Source organism: Aristolochia californica, unplaced genomic scaffold (assembly GCF_029961685.1).
Source record: "Aristolochia californica isolate CCGP_79_NKW_82.1479 unplaced genomic scaffold, dmAriCali1.0.hap1 SCAF_7, whole genome shotgun sequence".
NCBI classification, from domain to species: domain Eukaryota; kingdom Viridiplantae; phylum Streptophyta; class Magnoliopsida; order Piperales; family Aristolochiaceae; genus Aristolochia; species Aristolochia californica.
In genome coordinates this window covers 40,831,469-40,849,517 of record NW_027182268.1, presented here as the reverse complement: position 1 = coordinate 40,849,517, position 18,049 = coordinate 40,831,469, and the positions used below count along the sequence as shown (strand labels likewise).

General features: G+C 36.8%; 2 protein-coding genes across 2 annotated transcripts; one reads left to right on the top strand and one right to left on the bottom strand.

Annotated features, from left to right (window-relative positions):
* The first annotated feature begins 4,895 nt into the window (after positions 1–4,895).
* On the top strand, positions 4,896–9,398 carry LOC137935975 (probable galacturonosyltransferase 4). The gene is made up of 9 exons (XM_068780440.1): positions 4,896–5,081; positions 5,208–5,242; positions 5,400–5,441; positions 5,543–5,675; positions 5,835–6,034; positions 7,092–7,360; positions 7,491–7,848; positions 8,083–8,658; positions 8,947–9,398. The coding sequence occupies exons 1-9, from the start codon at positions 4,982–4,984 to the stop codon at positions 9,220–9,222; spliced, it is 1,989 nt and encodes a 662-aa protein (XP_068636541.1). The 5' UTR covers positions 4,896–4,981; the 3' UTR covers positions 9,223–9,398.
* Positions 9,399–10,303: 905 nt separating this feature from the next.
* Positions 10,304–13,903, bottom strand: LOC137937487 (uncharacterized). The gene is made up of 4 exons (XM_068782544.1): positions 13,729–13,903; positions 13,305–13,495; positions 10,703–10,775; positions 10,304–10,608 (listed from the first exon to the last, which is right to left on the bottom strand). Exons 1-4 carry the CDS (start codon positions 13,901–13,903, stop codon positions 10,454–10,456), a joined length of 594 nt encoding a protein of 197 aa, XP_068638645.1. The 3' UTR covers positions 10,304–10,453.
* Between the last annotated feature and the right edge of the window lie 4,146 nt (positions 13,904–18,049).

Below are 18,049 nucleotides of genomic sequence, written 5' to 3'. Positions count from 1 at the left end.
ACCCCAGCTAAGCCACTCGAAGTGAGTTATGATATCCCACAACGAGGCACCCATTTGTAGTCATATGTGCGAGGGAGAAAATTAATTCTTATTCACTGTTTCTTAGTTCTAACTCACTGCCTATTTTACATACGTCGACTCAACCAGATCAATCACTATGTTTAATCATGCGGGCTGGCGCCCGTCGTTTAACTACCCTGGCCGACCAACCATGGCTACCAACTCAAGTACTCCAAGTAACACCAACCATCCCCGACCTTGTCCATATATGGGGTTTTGTCAGATTTGTATCATCCAAGGGCAACTCGGCTAAGCGATATCCATCATTTCAACTCGTATTGATCCAGCCAACCTAAACAAGATTTTCACCTTCTCATACTTTGACAACACCATGACAACCACAAACTCATTATGCTACTTACATCACCTCTAACAATTCGACTTGTTTATTTGATAGTGGAGCATCTCTCCATGTTACAAAAAACTTGAGCAACGTATCTCCCCATACACCCTATACTGGCTCTGATGATGTTATGATTGGCAATGGCACTGGTCTCTCCATCACCCTCATCGGTTTTATATCTCTTTCAACTCTCACTACTACATTTACTTTGGATGATATCCTTTGCGTTCAAACCATGCAAATGAACTTAATTTCTATATCTTAATTTTGCACTACTAATAATGCTTCCTTTGAATTCTTTCCATCTTCCTTTGATGTGAAGAATCTTTGCACGGGGGCAATCCATTTGACAAGCAACACTAGAGATGGAGTGTATGAGTGGTCAACTCGTAAATCTATGTCTTCTCCAATTCTTGCCTTCTCTCAAGTCAAAACTACATCATCATCATCGATTAGGTCATCTTGCTCTTCCCATTTTGACACACATTCTTTCTAGTTATCATTACAAAAATTCTACTCCTATGCCAAAAGAGTTTTCATGCATGTATGTCTTTGCAATAAAAGTCATAAGATGCCTTTCTCAACTTCATCTCTTATCTCTACACAACCACATTAAATTATTTTTTTTGATTTATGGACTTCTCCAAATTTGTCATGAAATGGTTTCAAATACTATGTCATTTTTGTTGACCACTATACCAAATACATAAGGTTTTACCCACTCAAACGAAAATCTAAAGTTCATGATGTTTTTCACCGTTACAAAGCCATTGTGGAAAATTACTTCAAAAGAAAAATTATCACACTCTATTTAGACAATGAGGGAGAATATATGGGCCTCAAAGAGTACCTTTCTTTAAATGGCATCTCTCACCTAACCATTCCACCCCATACACAGGAACACAATGGCTACTCAAAAAGACGACATCGTCATATTATTGAAACTAGTCTCACCCTACTTTCTCATACCTCCCTTCCAATTAGTTTTTGGTCCCATGTCTTTGCCACTATTTTCTATTTAATATACAAGATGTCAACCCCTACACCCAATCTATCATCTCCCTATGAGTTAATTTTCTAGCAAATGCTAAATTATTCTAAATTAAAGATTTTTGGTTGTTTATGTTATATTCGGTTTCGTCTATACATATCTCACAAACTTGATCAAAGGTCTAAACCATGTGTATTTCTTGATTACTCTTTATCTCAAAGTACTTATTTTTGTTTTGACCCATCTACTTCAAAAATATTTGTTTATCGTCATGTCATGTTTGTAGAGTCAGTTTTCCCGTACACCTCCCTCAATAATCACCTAATACATTCCACCTCCACCACCATAGATACCTGGATTCCCCATGTACTACCTCCTTTTGATGATAATTCACAAACCACTAAGTCACCAATAAATCACATAGAAATTGAGCTACAACCACGACCCATCCAACCATCACTAAATGCTACCTATCCATCCATCGAAACCCAGTCTACCACCCAACATCACATGATCACTCGGGGCAAAAAACAATATCCGTAAACCCATTCAAAAATTCAACCTTCACACCCACCTACCATCCCAACTCAACCTTGAACCCACCATCCCAACCCGACCTTGAACCTACCTCCATGACTCAAGCTCTCAAATATCATAATTGGCGTTGAGCTATTGCTAAAGAGTATAATGCTCTTGCTCGTAATGAGATGTGGAAAATAGTTCCTTTTGATGGTATCACTAATCTTGTTGGTTGTAAGTGAAAATTTTGAATCAAAAGACACTTTGATGGGTCTATTGACAGATTCAAATCTCGTCTTGTAGACAAAGGATTTCATCAACGACCAGGTGTGGATTACCATGAGACTTTTAGCCCGGTTGTTAAGCCTACCTCCATGAGACTTGTACTTAGAATTGCAGTTACCAATGGTTGGTTCCTTCGTTAACTTGATATCAATAATGCATTTATTCAAGGTCGATTCTTAGAAAATATTTATATGGCACAACCTCATGGCGTTGTTGATTCTGAATATCCAACCTATGTTTGCAAACTATATGAAGCTATCCATGGTCTCAGATAGACTCCATATGCTTGATATCATGCACTGCATCAATTTATTGTTGGTTCAGGTTTCAAGAATTCTCACTCTGATACCTCCCTATTTATTCTCAATACTAGCAAACATATTCTGTTTCTACTAGTGTATATCAATGATATTATTATTAGTTGTAATAGTGATGAACATATTTCTAAATTTGTTTATTGCCTCGCTCATCTTTTCTCTCTAAAAGATCTTGACTTTCTTTCTTACATCCTTGGAGTTGAGGTTGCTCTGCATTACAACGGCATATTACTCTCTCAACATAGATACAACCAAGTCCTGCTCAAAAGAACTCATATGAAAGATGTTAAACCTATTCGCACCCCATTGTCGACGAACTCTTCATTACTCACCATGACCTCATGCTCTTCTCTCTTTGTTCCATCTCAGTTTCGTGAAGTAGTTGGTAGTTTGCAATATCTCTCTCTCACTCGGCTTGATATTTCCTTTGTTGTCATTAAGATGTCCCAATTTATGCATCGACCAACTTACAAGCACTGGATACTTGTCAAAAGAATTTTAAGGTATTTATGTAGCAAACTGGATAAAGGGTTTCTTTAACATCGTAAGTCTTCTATATCTCTATATGGGTTCTCGGATGCCAATTGGGCTGACAATAAAGATGATTACTCTTCCACTAATGCCTACTTTATCTATTTTGGGCATAATCTCATTTTCTGGAGTTCAAAGAAGCAACACCTTGTTGCTCGTTCTTCTATTAAGGCTAAGTATCGATCAACTGTTGCTACAACTTCTAAACTTTGGTGAGTGTGCTCTCTACCTATTGAACTTGGTGTGACTTTACAGTCTTCTCTTGTAGTCTATTGTGATAATATTGGTGCCACCCAATTAAGTTCCGATCCGGTGTTTCACTCCATAATGAAACATGTAACAGTTCATTATCACTTCATTCGCGATCAAGTTCAATCTGGTCTACTTCATGTTGCTCACATTGTTTCTGTTGACCAATTTGCTGATCTTCTTACAAAACCATTGTCATGTTCACAATTTCAATTGCTACGAGACAAGATTGACCTCTCTAATCGTGACCTATCTTGAGAGAGCATAAAGAGATTATCTTTTCTTTGGTTTAGGAGATAAGATTTTTTTATTCAAATTATATTTATCCCTTCAATATCTCTATTGATTGTATTTATCCCTTCAGAGTAAATGATTTATGTTGTAAATTGTATACAAATACCACTTTTAAATCAATGCAAAGACGTGGTTCTCTCATATAAACAAGGTCCATGTGCTCATGTGCTAAGGCCTAAGGATATTCTTCTATTAAACATAAATCCTTCTATTAAAGTTTTTTTTAATTTTTGATAAATAAATACTTTAAATCTTCTCGTTGGCTTCTTATTTGCTCTTTGATTATGAAGATAACGTTAAATGCACAAGCGCCACGTTACGTCAGGTCGTCAGCTACCAGCTTGGCTGTCGGCTCATATCATAGTCACTCCGAGGCCCCACAGCGCCGACACTTCCCAGTTCCCATACCGGTTGGCCAAAATACTCGCTCGCAGTCAATCTTAGCCGTACAACAACCCAAAAATCGCCGAGGAAGAGGACTCGGGATGTAGACTCAATTCCAGTTATATTAATCTTGATTGTATCTATTTTTACAAAAATAATATATTAGGGGACCAAATTTTTTCTCCAATAGTTGGGGCCCACTCGACAGAAGCGCTTGGATGCATCGATGTTGATACCAATAATTGAGGAGGGAGATGTGACAAATGGTACACGTAGTTAGAAGATAAATAGTTAGTTTCACTTGACAGTTGACTGCAATTGACTAGATAAATCGATTCATTGAAGGATCTTTGCTGTAACCGATGCTTGAAAATATCTAACACGGATTCTTTGCTTAGCCTCCTTGATCGCACATTAAATAGCTAATAGCTTATCTAGACCGTTCGTTTCTTCCTTACAAGCAAACCGCATGTGGGACCACTTCAGAAACGGTTGCGATTGTTGATTCCGCGTTCCATCTTGCAGAAACGATCGGTGGTGTAAAATGCAAGTGGTCCAATCCAAAACCACATCCTCAGTTACTTGCCTGAGGAAGCGCTCGTTGGCGCGATCGGGATCCCACCGTTGGCCGAGGTGGCTGCCGTGCCGGCAATCACGCAGCTAAAGTCATCTTTACTTGGCACTCCACATCAGTGGTCCTCTGTTGAAGGGGGTTTCCCCTAACTTGAAAGCCAGGAAGCTCTGGAGACTGGAATTTGTCTGGCGATAGACTGCGAGCGCGTGATTTCATGCCTTTTGCCCGCTTGAAAAAGTAGTAATATTTTTAATAGCTGTTGTCCGACGCCTGAAAGTGAGTTGAAAATATTACCGGTCTTCCGACGACGGGAAGTTCTTTCCGGTGAATGTCGGGCGAATCTAGTAGAATGTGAGGTTGGTTGGAGCGGATGTCTGTCTGTGGCGCTCTGTAGGGGTTCGAGGGGGAGAGAGAACCATTTTGGGCCTCGGAAGATGATTTCGAGAAAGACTGTTTTGTTCTTGCTCTTCTTCACTGTTCTTTCGCCCATTGTTCTTTACACGGAGAGGCTCGGCACTTTCTCGAATTCACTGAGTAAGTTCAGTAGATTCAAGTAAAGAAGCTTGAAATTGGACAGAAATATGAAAAAATTTCGGATTTGTTTTATAAGATATTCCGTCTGATGTTCTGATGTTATTCTTTTTTTTCTGTAATTATCAGGCAGAACCGAGTTCCTGGAAGATTCTTCAACTCTTGTGAGTTAATTTTCTATTGTCGCATTATTTTTTTATTGAAGTTCCTCGACATGTTCTGAAAGTGAGGATTTCGTTTGAAACTTCAGAAAATTTTAAGAAATCTGCGCGTACCGTATCCATTTTTAAATTTGTATATATGCATTTTACCTTTTTTCAGGCATTTGGTGGTGATATCGGCAAATTAAATGCGCTTCCGCAGGTAAATTCTGGTCTCCAGTCCCATTTAGGATCCTGATTCCTTGTTTCAGATCTTATTTTTTGTATTTTTAATTTCAATTTTGCTTTTCTTTTGACGCATAGGAAATTTCGAACTCCTTAAAGGAGCCGGTTGGAAATGTGTATCTTGCGGACCCGGTTAATTCAGGTTTTATCTCCGATGAACTGAGTTCGAGTGAAAGGAATCCTGCTGGAGAGACCAGTTCGTCTATAGAAGGTCTGTTTTTAGTATAAAGTTTGATTTTTGTTTTGTGATCTTGGAAGAACTGTTACAACTTTCAAGTAGAACGCGAAGAGGCTTCATGGACGAAGTAATCGGTAAAACTGTGTTCATACTCTGTCTTTTAATGATCCGTTTGCGGATTGTTATTTACAGGATTGCCCTTAAAGCAATCTGCGGAGCATAAAGCAAGAGTATTATCTGCAGCAAATGAGGAAGATGGGGCCGAAAAGGTGAACTTCATTGAACAAGTAACAGAAAGAGGCAGTGAGGAAACTAGCATCGGTGGACAACAAACACATGGACTACAGATGGAAAAGAAAGTAGAGTCGGTGGAAACCGTTTCCATCAATGAGGTAACTGTTCTTGTTCTAGTATCCATACATTCAGGCGCTCTAGCTGACTGTCTCTTGGAATTTAATATTATTGAGGTTTCTTAATATTTCTGTTTCTACTCTTTAGAGTTAATATTATTGAGGTCCTCCCTAGCTGACACGTCTAGCCTTTTGTTAAGCGGTTCTTTCAAGGCTTATGTCACACGGGATCTTTAATGAATTTGTAGCTGTTGGGTCACTTTTGGGGGAAAAAAGTTTTCTTTATGTGTATGGAATATTGAATATTTTATGAAGTTGTAGAATTGTAATTTTTAAATTTGCAGATTGCATCATGATGAGCTTCTCCAAATTGGTTATTTCTTCAAGGAGCCAAGTAGAGATTGCATCTCAGAGTGCTGACAGTTTTAGCTCTGTCAAAATTTGGTGGATTTATTGTGTATAACTTATGGACTTGTCTGCTATCATGGGATTCTATTGGCTTGATTGTTCAAAGATTGGTTGGAGAGACAGAAAGTAGTACCCTCATAGCTTCTGGTAGAGGTTGGTGAATCAAGGGGTATTTGAGCTTGGGTCTTTGGAAAGCAGAACATTTGATTGAGCAACAAAGATCTTTTTTTTTTTTTAAATGAAATAGTGATCCTTTTGTGTAACCTTAGTTGAACTTCGTGACTATGACAGTTCTTGTGCGGCTGCTCAATCACTACAAAAGGATAAAAATAAGGATTAGGATTGAGAACAATGTTATTGGTCTTAAGTTTCAGTTGTTTATGGCAACTGTGGTGGACTTGCTTCTGTATTGATAAAAGATGAGTGGCAGGAACAATTTGATATGTACTTGAGACGTAATGAATATATTCGCCTTCCTGCCATTTTCAACTTTTATGTTGGCTCATTGAAACTGTAATGAAAAATGTGATTTGTCTCCACTGATGAACAGGTTGTAGTAAGTCATGTCAAAACTCTTTTGAGTAATCAGAAGTTTGCTGCGTTAACTTAAAAATCTCTTTTATGTTTGCATCAGGTAGCTTAAGCCAAAGTACTTATAGATTCCAATACCTTTTTGTGTTTTTATCTTCAGGAAAACAAAACCAAAGAGCAGCCTCAAACATCTGGCATTGTTGGCTCACAAGAACCTCACAGAACCAAAATTGAGGAGCCGGGTGGCAAAGTAGTTATAGAAGATGCTAGAGTAAGGTACCTTAGAGATCAAATGATCAGAGCTAAGGTCTACATTAGTCTGGGATCCATCCGAAGCAACTCTCCCTTATTAAAGGAGCTCCGACAAAGACTAAGGGAAGTTCTGCGAGCAGTTGGTGATGCATTGAAGGATTCTGACCTGCCAAAAAAGTCAGTCCTTGTATCAAGCATCTATATATAGTTGGTTTTGTTGATTCTGCTTCTTTAATTAGGTTCTGAGCTTTTTCTAGTTCCAAAATATGTCTTCTTTTATTTGTCTGACCTTGTTATATAAAACCAGCGCCAATGAGAAAATGAAGGCGATGGACCAAGCTCTGGCTAAAGCTAAGCAGGTGCAAGATGACTGCAGTATCATCATCAAGAAGCTTCGTGCTATTCTCCATTCCACAGAAGAGCAGCTGCGAGTTCATAAGAAGCAGGCTATGTTTCTGACACAGCTAGCAGCCAAAACCCTCCCAAAAGGTCTTCACTGTCTGCCTTTACGGCTTTCTACTGAGTACTATATGCTTAGCCCTAGCCAACGACAGTTCCCGAACCAAGAGAAACTAGAAGACCCTAGCTTATATCACTATACACTTTTCTCGGACAATTTATTGGCAGCAGCTGTTGTCGTGAACTCCACTATTTTTCATGCCAAGGTAAGCTGAACTCTTATGCCAATTGTACTGTCTTTGTTAAGGGTGAACATCTCGTGTCTTGAGATGGGTCGGACCCTTAAAACCCGTAAATTTATTAAATAATTGAACAGGTGAGACATTATGTATCCATGTGTTGTATTGGTTCCTCTAAAATCTGAGGCATATTGGGCAACATGCAAGATGTATTGCTGAAATGCCCACCCATGCTCTAACTATCCTTGTTTCATTTTGTAGGAACCTGCAAAGCATGTTTTCCACATTGTTTCGGACAGGCTTAATTATGCTGCAATGAGAATGTGGTTTTTGGCTAACCCACCTCGTTCAGCTACTGTCCAGGTTCAGAATATTGAAGAATTTACATGGCTGAATGCAAGCTACAGTCCAGTTCTCAAACAGCTTGCATCTCCATCGATGATAGATTATTACTTCCGTACACACCGTTCAAACTCAGATTCAAATTTGAAGTACCGGAACCCTAAGTACCTTTCCATCCTGAATCATCTCCGATTCTACCTACCAGAGATTTTCCCTAAGCTCAATAAAGTGCTATTCTTGGATGATGATGTAGTTGTTCAGAAGGATTTAACAGGGCTTTGGAGAATTGATCTGAAGGGAAAGGTGAATGGTGCAGTTGAAACTTGCGGTGAGAGTTTCCACCGGTTTGATAGGTATCTGAACTTCTCAAACCCACTCATTTCTAAGAACTTCAATCCTCGTGCTTGTGGATGGGCATACGGGATGAATATGTTTGATTTGGACGAGTGGAGGAGGCAGAAGATAACAGAGGTTTACCATTCATGGCAAAATCTGGTAAGAAAAATTCTTTGAACTACAAAATAGTTCGCTGTCTATGTTCATTTTGTAGACTTTTGAGAAATGAAAATATAAAGTATCTATTCTTGATCACTGGGTGCTTACTGTAAGCTAGACAAATACAGGCACACACATGAACAGAATTGAGAAACAAAAAGTAAGAAACAGTAGGGAGAGTGGGCTAAGATTTATTCTCTCTGCATACCCTTCTGTTGAATTTTATGATGGTTTCTTTATGCTTTGTCCTGCTCACTGTTCGTGATTACAAAAACTGCTTTTGTGCAGAATCATGATAGAACTTTGTGGAAGTTAGGAACTCTCCCACCTGGTCTGATTACGTTTTGGAATCGGACATATCCGCTTGACCGATCGTGGCATGTCCTGGGTCTTGGTTACAATCCGAATGTGAACCTGAAGGAAATTGAAAAGGCTGCTGTTATCCATTATAATGGAAACATGAAACCTTGGCTTGAGATACGCTTGCCCAAGTACAAAGATTACTGGGGAAAGTTTGTGAACTACGATCAAGTATATCTCCGTGAATGCAACCTGAGCCCTTGAAACAAACTTGTATATCAAAGCTGTCCACTACTAAGTTATCATGGCATATCCTTTCTGGGCTCTTCGTTATATGCTGTTAGCTGTTATTTATTTTTTCCCTCATCCTAGCTGTAAGCAGCTCTAGGTTGATTCTTTCTGTTCACGCAGCCTTGTCATAAATGCCAAATTCGTTTGTAGTTTTTTTTTTCTTTTGCCTCTGGGCAACTTGTTCGTTTCTCTGCGCGAGTGCAGGTACTCACGCCCACATGCGGTGACATTTATGACCGCTGAGACAGCTGGGTCACTGTGTCACACGACGAGGACCACTCCATTTGAGGACAATATTCTCGTGGAACCATTCGTGAGCCACTGAGGTGGGCCCCAGCTTCTAGTCTTTTTAGGACAGGCAAGTCATTTTCTAAGCCGATAGTGCCATCTTGTGTCGGTTGCGTACCGGCATACAAAAAGGTATCTACGTTATGTATAATATACCGTATATGCCACTAAAATGCGCGATGAATTCAATATCCTGGAAATGGAAACTGATCCCTCGCCGATTCTCATCGCGAGTGAATTATCTGGACGAGGGCGTATGGAATAGAAAACGAAGAGCTAATCTTCATATTTTAATCGGTTTTCCTTCTTCGATGCGGAAACTGTTCGATGCGGAAACTGGCAGTTGTAGCTTACACCGCCAGCAGAAGGAAAGTAGACGGCGGAGAGCCTTTGAGCGTTCTCAGAGAATCCTCACGAGTCTCGCATATTTTAGTCGTCCGTAATCGCTTGCCTGGAAATGGAACTAAAGTTGGGATCGCCGCTCCGTCGCTCCATTTTAGAGAATTCATTCCGTTGTTTCGCTTTCGCGCTGGAAGAGTTTATGATCATTCGGTACTGCTGGCATTTCGGTTCATCAGCTTCATCCCAGAGATATACGTTAGCAATCTGAATTCTTTAATTCTCCATATTCTGGAATTTTGAGATGCGGGCAGGAGGAAAGCATTCGAACAATCTGAGTCATCACCGCAAATGGCAGCTGAGTTCTGCTTAGACATAACCCAGTAACAATTATGGATTCTGAGTTACAAGATGAGAAATCGGTGTATTTGCTCTAGCCATGCTGAAGCCATGAAGAGGAAATTTACAACAATGTTCCAAAGGGAAAAAGAATTAGATACAACTGTTATTCATTTTATTTTTATTTTCTTTCCTTCTCTTAGTTCCTTTTGATAGAATGAATGGCGAACTGTTGAGATTACTTTGTCCAAACAGGAAGGATGCCCTGAGCTGCCAACCTCTTCTCAACCCAAAATACCACATGTTTTGCTGTGATTCTCTTTTCGTCGATAAGAAAAGGTTCAACAGTGCTAGCCCCTGATCCATATGAAGACAGGGAAAATCCCTTTGAACCTGCAGAAAAAAATAGAAAAAATTAAGATTCATAATATCAACCAGATGAATACACTAAATTATCAGACGGTGGAAAAGGTAAAAATGATTTTACCTGTGATGACTCCATTAGGGAAGAATGCCCAGAAAGTGTAGGGAATCCCGTTCTTAAGAAACGAACCTTCCAACTATTTTTCATTTGAAGCAGACGATTAGAATCACTGAATCAGTATTGCAATTTTCGAAGCTACTTTGAATAAATAAAATAGATGGTTGATTCTGTTTTTCTAAAAGATAGAATTGTGGTTATGGGAGAGTTATCTATTAAATGGAAATACTGAATTGAACACCAGTTTTTAGGTGTGCAAGATTTATCAAAAAATTCTACCCAACAGTTTTACATTTCAAAGCGCTTACATCAACCTAGATATTGCAGAAATATAACTGTACAAAATACAAGTATGATAGTAAAACGCACTTCAACTTATTTCAACTTAATTATAAGGTTAAAAATCATTTTAAATATGATGGAAATATAGTTACCTGAAGCATTTATTTAATAAAAATAAGAATAGTTGAATAATTAAAAGTAAATTATATGTGCAATTATACTCTGAGGTTACATACTAGAAGTCGTGGAAAATTTTAAAAAGAAATTAAATATACTCAAACCACTTAGACAAAAACATGATATTAATATGAAATTTAAGAAGCATAAGGAAAGAATAATGTCGGTATTTTCTCTCAGAGAGGTGGCAATAATACTCCAGTGGCCTTGAGACTCTATGAGTATTAGTAATGTCATTCTAGTCCTAGAAAAGACACTTCGATTTCTATTTTGGTTACTAATGATATGTATTAAGAATGTTGTGTTGTAAAAAACCTCTAAAAGGAATTTTTTTGGTAGCATATCTATTCGATAGGCATGTATCTCTACGATCCAAGCAAAGAAAGCAAGTAGTTCATGCCAGAAAGCACATTATCCAATTAACCTAATAATATTTTTTAATTGAACAAAAAAAAAGAATTATTTTTACAAACAACTAGCATAGAAAAAACAAAAGGAGATGACCACAAAGAAGTCAAACACTTTAATTAGATCAAGAATTGAAGAATTAATAAAGGATCAAAAGTTAAAGGAGTCAAGCCCAAGAATAGAAGTATAACACATTAGTGAAAAAGATCAAGCATATGGTCAAGCATATGGTGAACATGGAGTAAAGGGAGTCACCCCTATGGAAGGGGTTGAACCTATCAACATGAAGAAAGGCAAAATGAAGACGAGCCCCATTTACAAAAAGTTTTTAGAATTAAAAGTGGGCATCGAACCCTCCACAAGATTCAAACCCATTAGGGAGTAGGACTCGAATTCTAATGACTTAATGAATTGTGAAAAGAAGAAAAAATTTGACCCCAAGGGACATGAGTCGAACCCTTAAGCGTAGCAGAAAAAAGGAAAATGAATTAGATCCTAGTTACATAAACTTTTGAAATTAAAAGTGGGTAGGACCCTTGTAGTAAAGAAGAACACATTGTAGGAGTCAAACCTATGGGTTGATTCATCCTCATCTGGGTGAAAAACAACAAAATGATGCGAACCCTATTGACAAAAAGTTTTAATTGGCACAAACAAAGGATGTGTATAAAGTAGAAGTCAAAGGAGTCTAACCAAGGGGAGGATTCAACTACAAAATCATATCATTGGAAGACATGGATTTAAACCCATGGCAAAGGATTAAAATCCATGTTGTAGAAATTCAAAGTTCTAAAATTTTAGATCCAAATTCGAATGTTGTAGGTCTCCAAATTTTATACATGACCTACTAACATATTCAGTAGCAAAAAATGGAGTTTTTTAGAGTATTTTTCACAAAATTTGAAACCAATTATTACCTATTAATTCTAAAACCCAAAAATAACCCAATCCATTCATAACAACAAGTTTTTTTAACTTTTAAAATCGTGCTATATATATCAAACTCGCCTCAAACGGAAAATCTCTCTTCCCACAATGAAAACCAAGCCTCCCAAGCCCTCACACTTGATTTGAGAAGCTCGACCTCCTCTAAACATTAAAATGAAGCTAAATTTGAAAGTTTTTTTTATTGAGATAAGTATTTTAGTGCTAATCTTTGAAATCTTTATTGAGTTCTTAGAACTCAATCTGTTGAATCTATTCCATATGTTTTTAAAATTATATTTGTTTCAACCATTGTAGTTGTGGGATTTTATACCATTTAAAATATGTACTAGAAGCCATTTTTTTTTCAAATCATATCTTACATGCCTATGGAAGGGGTTTGTTATTGTGGGAGCCATAAGGCCTTGTATATGCAGACGGTGTTGAAAACCCATTTGTGGGTTTGGGCTAATGTTCCTAGTGAGTTGTTAAAAGTCCCTATGTGGGTCTAAGCTTGTGTAACTTAGTGAGCAATTGAAAATCTCTTTGTGCTTGTGTAGCTAGTGAACTGTCCAAATTTTTTTCTTCTGAGTCTAAGCCAAGCTTAGTTAACTACTGTAAATCTAAGTAAAGGTGTGCTAGTATAATTAGGTCGCCATGGTTAATTTACTGGCATAAGGGTTCCCTAGCTCATAGATTCTCTTCGGATTTGATTTAGCTTTTTCTTTCACGCGTGAAAAAATAATCTAAAGAATGCGATCCATAAACAGGAAATGGAAGTAAAAACCAATAAAGCAAGTAGAATATATATGCTAACCTTGTTATCCTGAAACGAGAGCTCAATCTCTGTAAGATCATCTTGAGCTTCAAGGATAGCTTTTAGTGGAGGTATTACATCTTCTTCCATTAGTTCAGGCAGGGCTTTGGCTGGAGCCTTCGCTGGAGATGCACGTTTGGGCTTTGCCGGCGCTTCTTCTGGAGTTTCAGCGCTTTCGTTTGTTTCAGTGGCTGCACGATAAGAACGAGAGGGTGGAGTATTAGCAGCTGTTAACAGAATTTGGAGAAATGGAAGTAGCCAAGATGACCAAAATTCGTCATCAATGTTCTGTTATAGAAAAAAAAAATTGCGTTTTTATTTAATATGAAAAAAAGGGAGTCGTTTTTGCTTTCTGGTTTCTATCTTCTTTCTCTCCGTTTCGCATTTGAATGGAGTTACCCATGAGAAGAGAATATCTCTCTACCTGTAGCAGTGGAAGACTCAGCTGAACAAACAAACTTCCCAGGTGAGAAAAGTACCCTTGTGCCTTCTCCCCGTTGTTGTCTGCTCGCCGGAAAACATGAAACTGACACGGAACAGAAAGAGCTCTTTGATGAGCCAGTCAGAAGTCTGCACATGTTGAACGACCGAGAAGCCATATAGGTGACACTCATGGCGAGAAGATGCTCTACCCTTGTACGACTCACCGTAAAGTCGTCAAACCCGGCAGCATTTGCACAGTAGAAGCGACCTGAATCTTATTTCAACGGCGTGTATTTGTCGACTTGGGCGTCTAGTATGGTGTCAGTGGGCTGGAAGTGCCTGGAACTTGGAATTCTGAATCATGGAAGATTGTGTGGTCTGATTGAAGTGTGTGGTGGGCAATAAACGGTTTCATTCTGAAACGAAAACGCCATCCTCTAGTTTTTTGGATGGCTCTACAATCTCCACCCCATAAGGGATCTTCCATGAGCCACAGATAATGGCTTCTTTTCTTTTTAAATACTCAATTAAGACGAGGCATTTTTAGGCACGGAAAAACCTTAGGTAAACAGGTCAAACAGTTGAGCACATGCACTAAACGACGTATACGAGTTATGATCTATTTTTAGCTGTCTTTGCATGAAATTTTAAACCCTGTAGTTTCGCCTACCGCCATTGTTGGTTGGTTAGCTTATGTTTCTTTACGTGGATTAGGGTTATCAGTTCTACGTAGATATCTTCCTCTGCTCTTTCTCTTTCTTTGGGAGGATGTAAGGATGATAATTTTTGAGCTCTCGATAGCTAAAATATATGTTTCTTCTCGATTTATTTTTTATTTTACATGATAAATCACTTCCGTGTCTTGGTAAATTTTTTTTGTCGTAAAGATGCATCTGGTTTCCCATAGTTGTTGGCACATGTATTGGCTGTATTTGAAACACATAAATGTAGGGAGAAGAGAAAAAGAATATTATCTTGCTTGAATGTAGATGATGAGAGAGAAAATAGAAAAAAAATAAAAAAAATATTTGCATTATTAATAAAAATAGTAATATACATTCGTCAAGTATCTATTTCTTTCTTTTTTTTCACCAAATTCTATAATTTCGTGCTTTTATTTAATTTTCTATCCTGATTCTCTGCTACTAAATATTAGAAATTATATTTTTTACTAATTATTTTTCTTTTTTAATCGATGCCTTGGCTCTGATTCCCATTAGGGCTCTGATTCCCATGGGCCCCGGCTCGGATTCTTAGGGATCGGGCTCCGATTCCCATTTCGTACGGGCGGTGGAGGGCCGCCAGACTGTCTATCGCCCAACAGCTCTCTCCCGTGTCGCTGCAACACTTTTTCTGTCAAAGATTAATATACAATTAATAAATACAAAACCAATTATCAACAAATAATATTTCAACTAAACAGAAGCAAAACAAACTGCAAGTGATCATATTAGAGAACCATCGTCTTCCTTTTCTAGGCGAGTAGTTTTACGAATTACCAAACCAGATAATACCTTGAGATGGGAGATGAATCAAGGCCCTTGATTCCGCCATGAAAACCAGCGAGGCTACAAGCAAAATCACAGCGACCGTCCCAAAGCGTACTCCTGTTCCTGTATGACGCGAGCCCATTCTTTCTTTTGTCCTACTGTAATATAAAAGTATATACTCAATTAAACTAAGTAAAGCTAGGACTTTCAAATCCCGAAAATCAAGAGGAAACACGAAATCAGAAAGGATTGAAGAGGAGGGAAAGGGGAGAATGAAACCGTTTCGGACTTACCTCGTTTTCTCTTCTTCTTCCTCCCCTACTATCTCAGCTTCTCCTCTTCTCTACTGCCTTATCCCAAGCAATTTTTCAAAGCGGGAGCATAAGTTGCCCGCTGGGATGATTCATTTTTGATAGAGTGGTTGTCGGAAAACCATAGAATTCATCTAATATATAACAACTTAAGAGTTTTGCCATCGTTTTTACACAGAACGCGGGATTGACCCCATTTTCAAAGAGTTTTACCATCGTTGTCACTTTGGTCGGTTAGTCCACAGCGACCCAAAAATAAAAAATATGATATAAATAAGAAAATAAGAAACTTTTTATAATACATTTAAATAGAATATATACTTAAACAGATAATTAACCAAAATTAATATGGTTATTAACGTATACTATTAAAATATATTAAAAAGCTAATTAATGAAACATTATATTATAATACTTAATTATTACAATTTATTATAAATTAATCCAATAATTACTTGTGAGTAGAATAAGTTATAAAAAAAATAAAAGTAAAAAAATGAACAGAAGCGAATATAGTAAATAAATAATTTATTAATTTAAAACATAAGATATATTTTAACATTAAAACTCACTAATTTAATAAAGTAATAAAAAATATAAAAAATAAATAAATATATTAATTTATTTATAACATAATATATATTTTTAAGTATTATTAATTAATAATATTTACCACAAAATTTAAAACCATTGGTGTAATTAATTATAACAATGGGATAATTAAACCAATTAATGATTAAAATTTATTATAAATTAATATAATAATTACGAATGACTAGAATAAATTAAAAAAATTAAAAAATTTAAAAATAATAGAAGCTAATATAATTAATGAATAAAAATTTTAATTGAACTGAATCAATAAAAAAAATTATTTTATTAATAACAAAAGATGATTTTTACGTAATTTATAATATATTTTTACAAAATAAAAAATGATTAGTTTAAATAATTATAAAAATGAGATAATTAAACCAAAGTAATTGATCAAATTCTATATTTAACTATATATCAATTACCAGTCTTAAATTTATAATTTAATATATTAATAACATTAATGAATATAATAAATAAATAAATTTATTATTTTATTAATAAACTAGGATAAATTATTAATAACATATAAGTTCATATATATGTTGTTCGTAATAATCCACAATTTATAGCATAAAAGCAAACGTTTATGCCATGGAATATAACAACGATTTCGTGTAGTTAATATTAAAATCTTCAACTTACTAGTTTTGTACATACGAACGATAAAATACATGTTAAAAAACAATAAGATACAACCATCAATGATCACTCCACATGTTAATCGCTATGGCATCTCGAAATTGTGCGGCTCTTGTGGATTCTAATGCACGCCGCCTCTGCATGTTAGCAGATCTCCTCACCACATGGCAAGATCATTCCATAGAACTTAAAAAATACTCAACAATATTCTAAAACATTTCAAAATTAATCAAACTAATTCTATTGCAGATAACTAGAATAATGCAAAACAATACTCATCAAGTCAAAATTCACCGAACACCCCTGGTAGAGCTCCATATGACATCGCAGTCACTACGAATCATACATCGTCAGTGATGGGGGTAGGGTTTCGTTGGCTAATGGACGCCTGTGTAGGCGACTCAGCCTTATTTGAAATAGAGTAAACACCCCAAACCCTAATCCCTAACTGAGAACCCTAAAAAATTAAAAAGACCAAAATACCCTAAACCCAAGACCTTAAAACCCCTAAAAGCCCAAAACCCTAAACCCTAAACCCTATCACCCCAAAAACCCGAGAACCCTAACAAAAAAAAAAAAAAAAAAACTAAACCCTACAAAAAACATATACCCTAAAATACCATAAGCCCTAATCCCTAAACCCTTAAATACCTTGAACAATACCCTAAATACACTAAACCCTAACTCTAATCCCGAAATTAAACCCTATAAAGACAAAATTGTTCCCTAAATAGCATAAACCCTAACCCTAAATCCCACAATTAGGTCACAATCAATACAAATTACGCATATAAATTAAAATTAAATCAAATACAACACTAAATCAATTGAAAAAAATTAGGGTTTCAGCTTACCTTAAATCCCCCCCCCTCTTTACGTCTAATTGGGTTAATTCGTAGTTCAATTAATGAAGTTGGTGGAACATTTCTTCCTCTGCAGAAGATCATCTCTTAAAGATGGATTTAGTAGCCAATAAACACGAAAGCGGACATCTCTTTTTATTTTATACCATATAGATAAACTCACAAGCGGGGAGTCGCGTTTAAGAAGATGGAGTATTTGGAATTAGCCAAGATGACCAAAATTCGTCATCGATGTTCTGTTATAGAAAATAAATTCGCGTTTTTATTTTATATGAAGAAACAGGAGTCGTTTTTGCTTTCTGGTTTCTATCTTCTTTCTATCCGTTTCGCATTTGAATGGAGTTACCCATGAGAAGAGAATATCTCTCTACCTGTAGCAGTCGAAGACTCAACTGAACAAACAAACTTCCCAGGTGAGAAAA

What these genes read in the sequence shown, in the direction of transcription:
- LOC137935975 (XM_068780440.1), top strand. Translation starts at nt 4,982, where the DNA reads ATGATTTCGAGAAAGACTGTTTTGTTCTTGCTCTTCTTCACTGTTCTT. An exon ending in GACCAGTTCGTCTATAGAAG is followed by an intron (nt 5,676 to 5,834) that starts GTCTGTTTTTAG and finishes TGTTATTTACAG; the next exon opens with GATTGCCCTTAAAGCAATCT. An exon ending in ACCATTCATGGCAAAATCTG is followed by an intron (nt 8,659 to 8,946) that starts GTAAGAAAAATT and finishes GCTTTTGTGCAG; the next exon opens with AATCATGATAGAACTTTGTG.
- LOC137937487 (XM_068782544.1), bottom strand. Translation starts at nt 13,903, where the DNA reads ATGGCTTCTCGGTCGTTCAACATGTGCAGACTTCTGACTGGCTCATCA. An exon ending in TCTCGTTTCAGGATAACAAG is followed by an intron (nt 10,776 to 13,304) that starts GTTAGCATATAT and finishes AATGAAAAATAG; the next exon opens with TTGGAAGGTTCGTTTCTTAA. An exon ending in CCCTAATGGAGTCATCACAG is followed by an intron (nt 10,609 to 10,702) that starts GTAAAATCATTT and finishes TTTTTTCTGCAG; the next exon opens with GTTCAAAGGGATTTTCCCTG.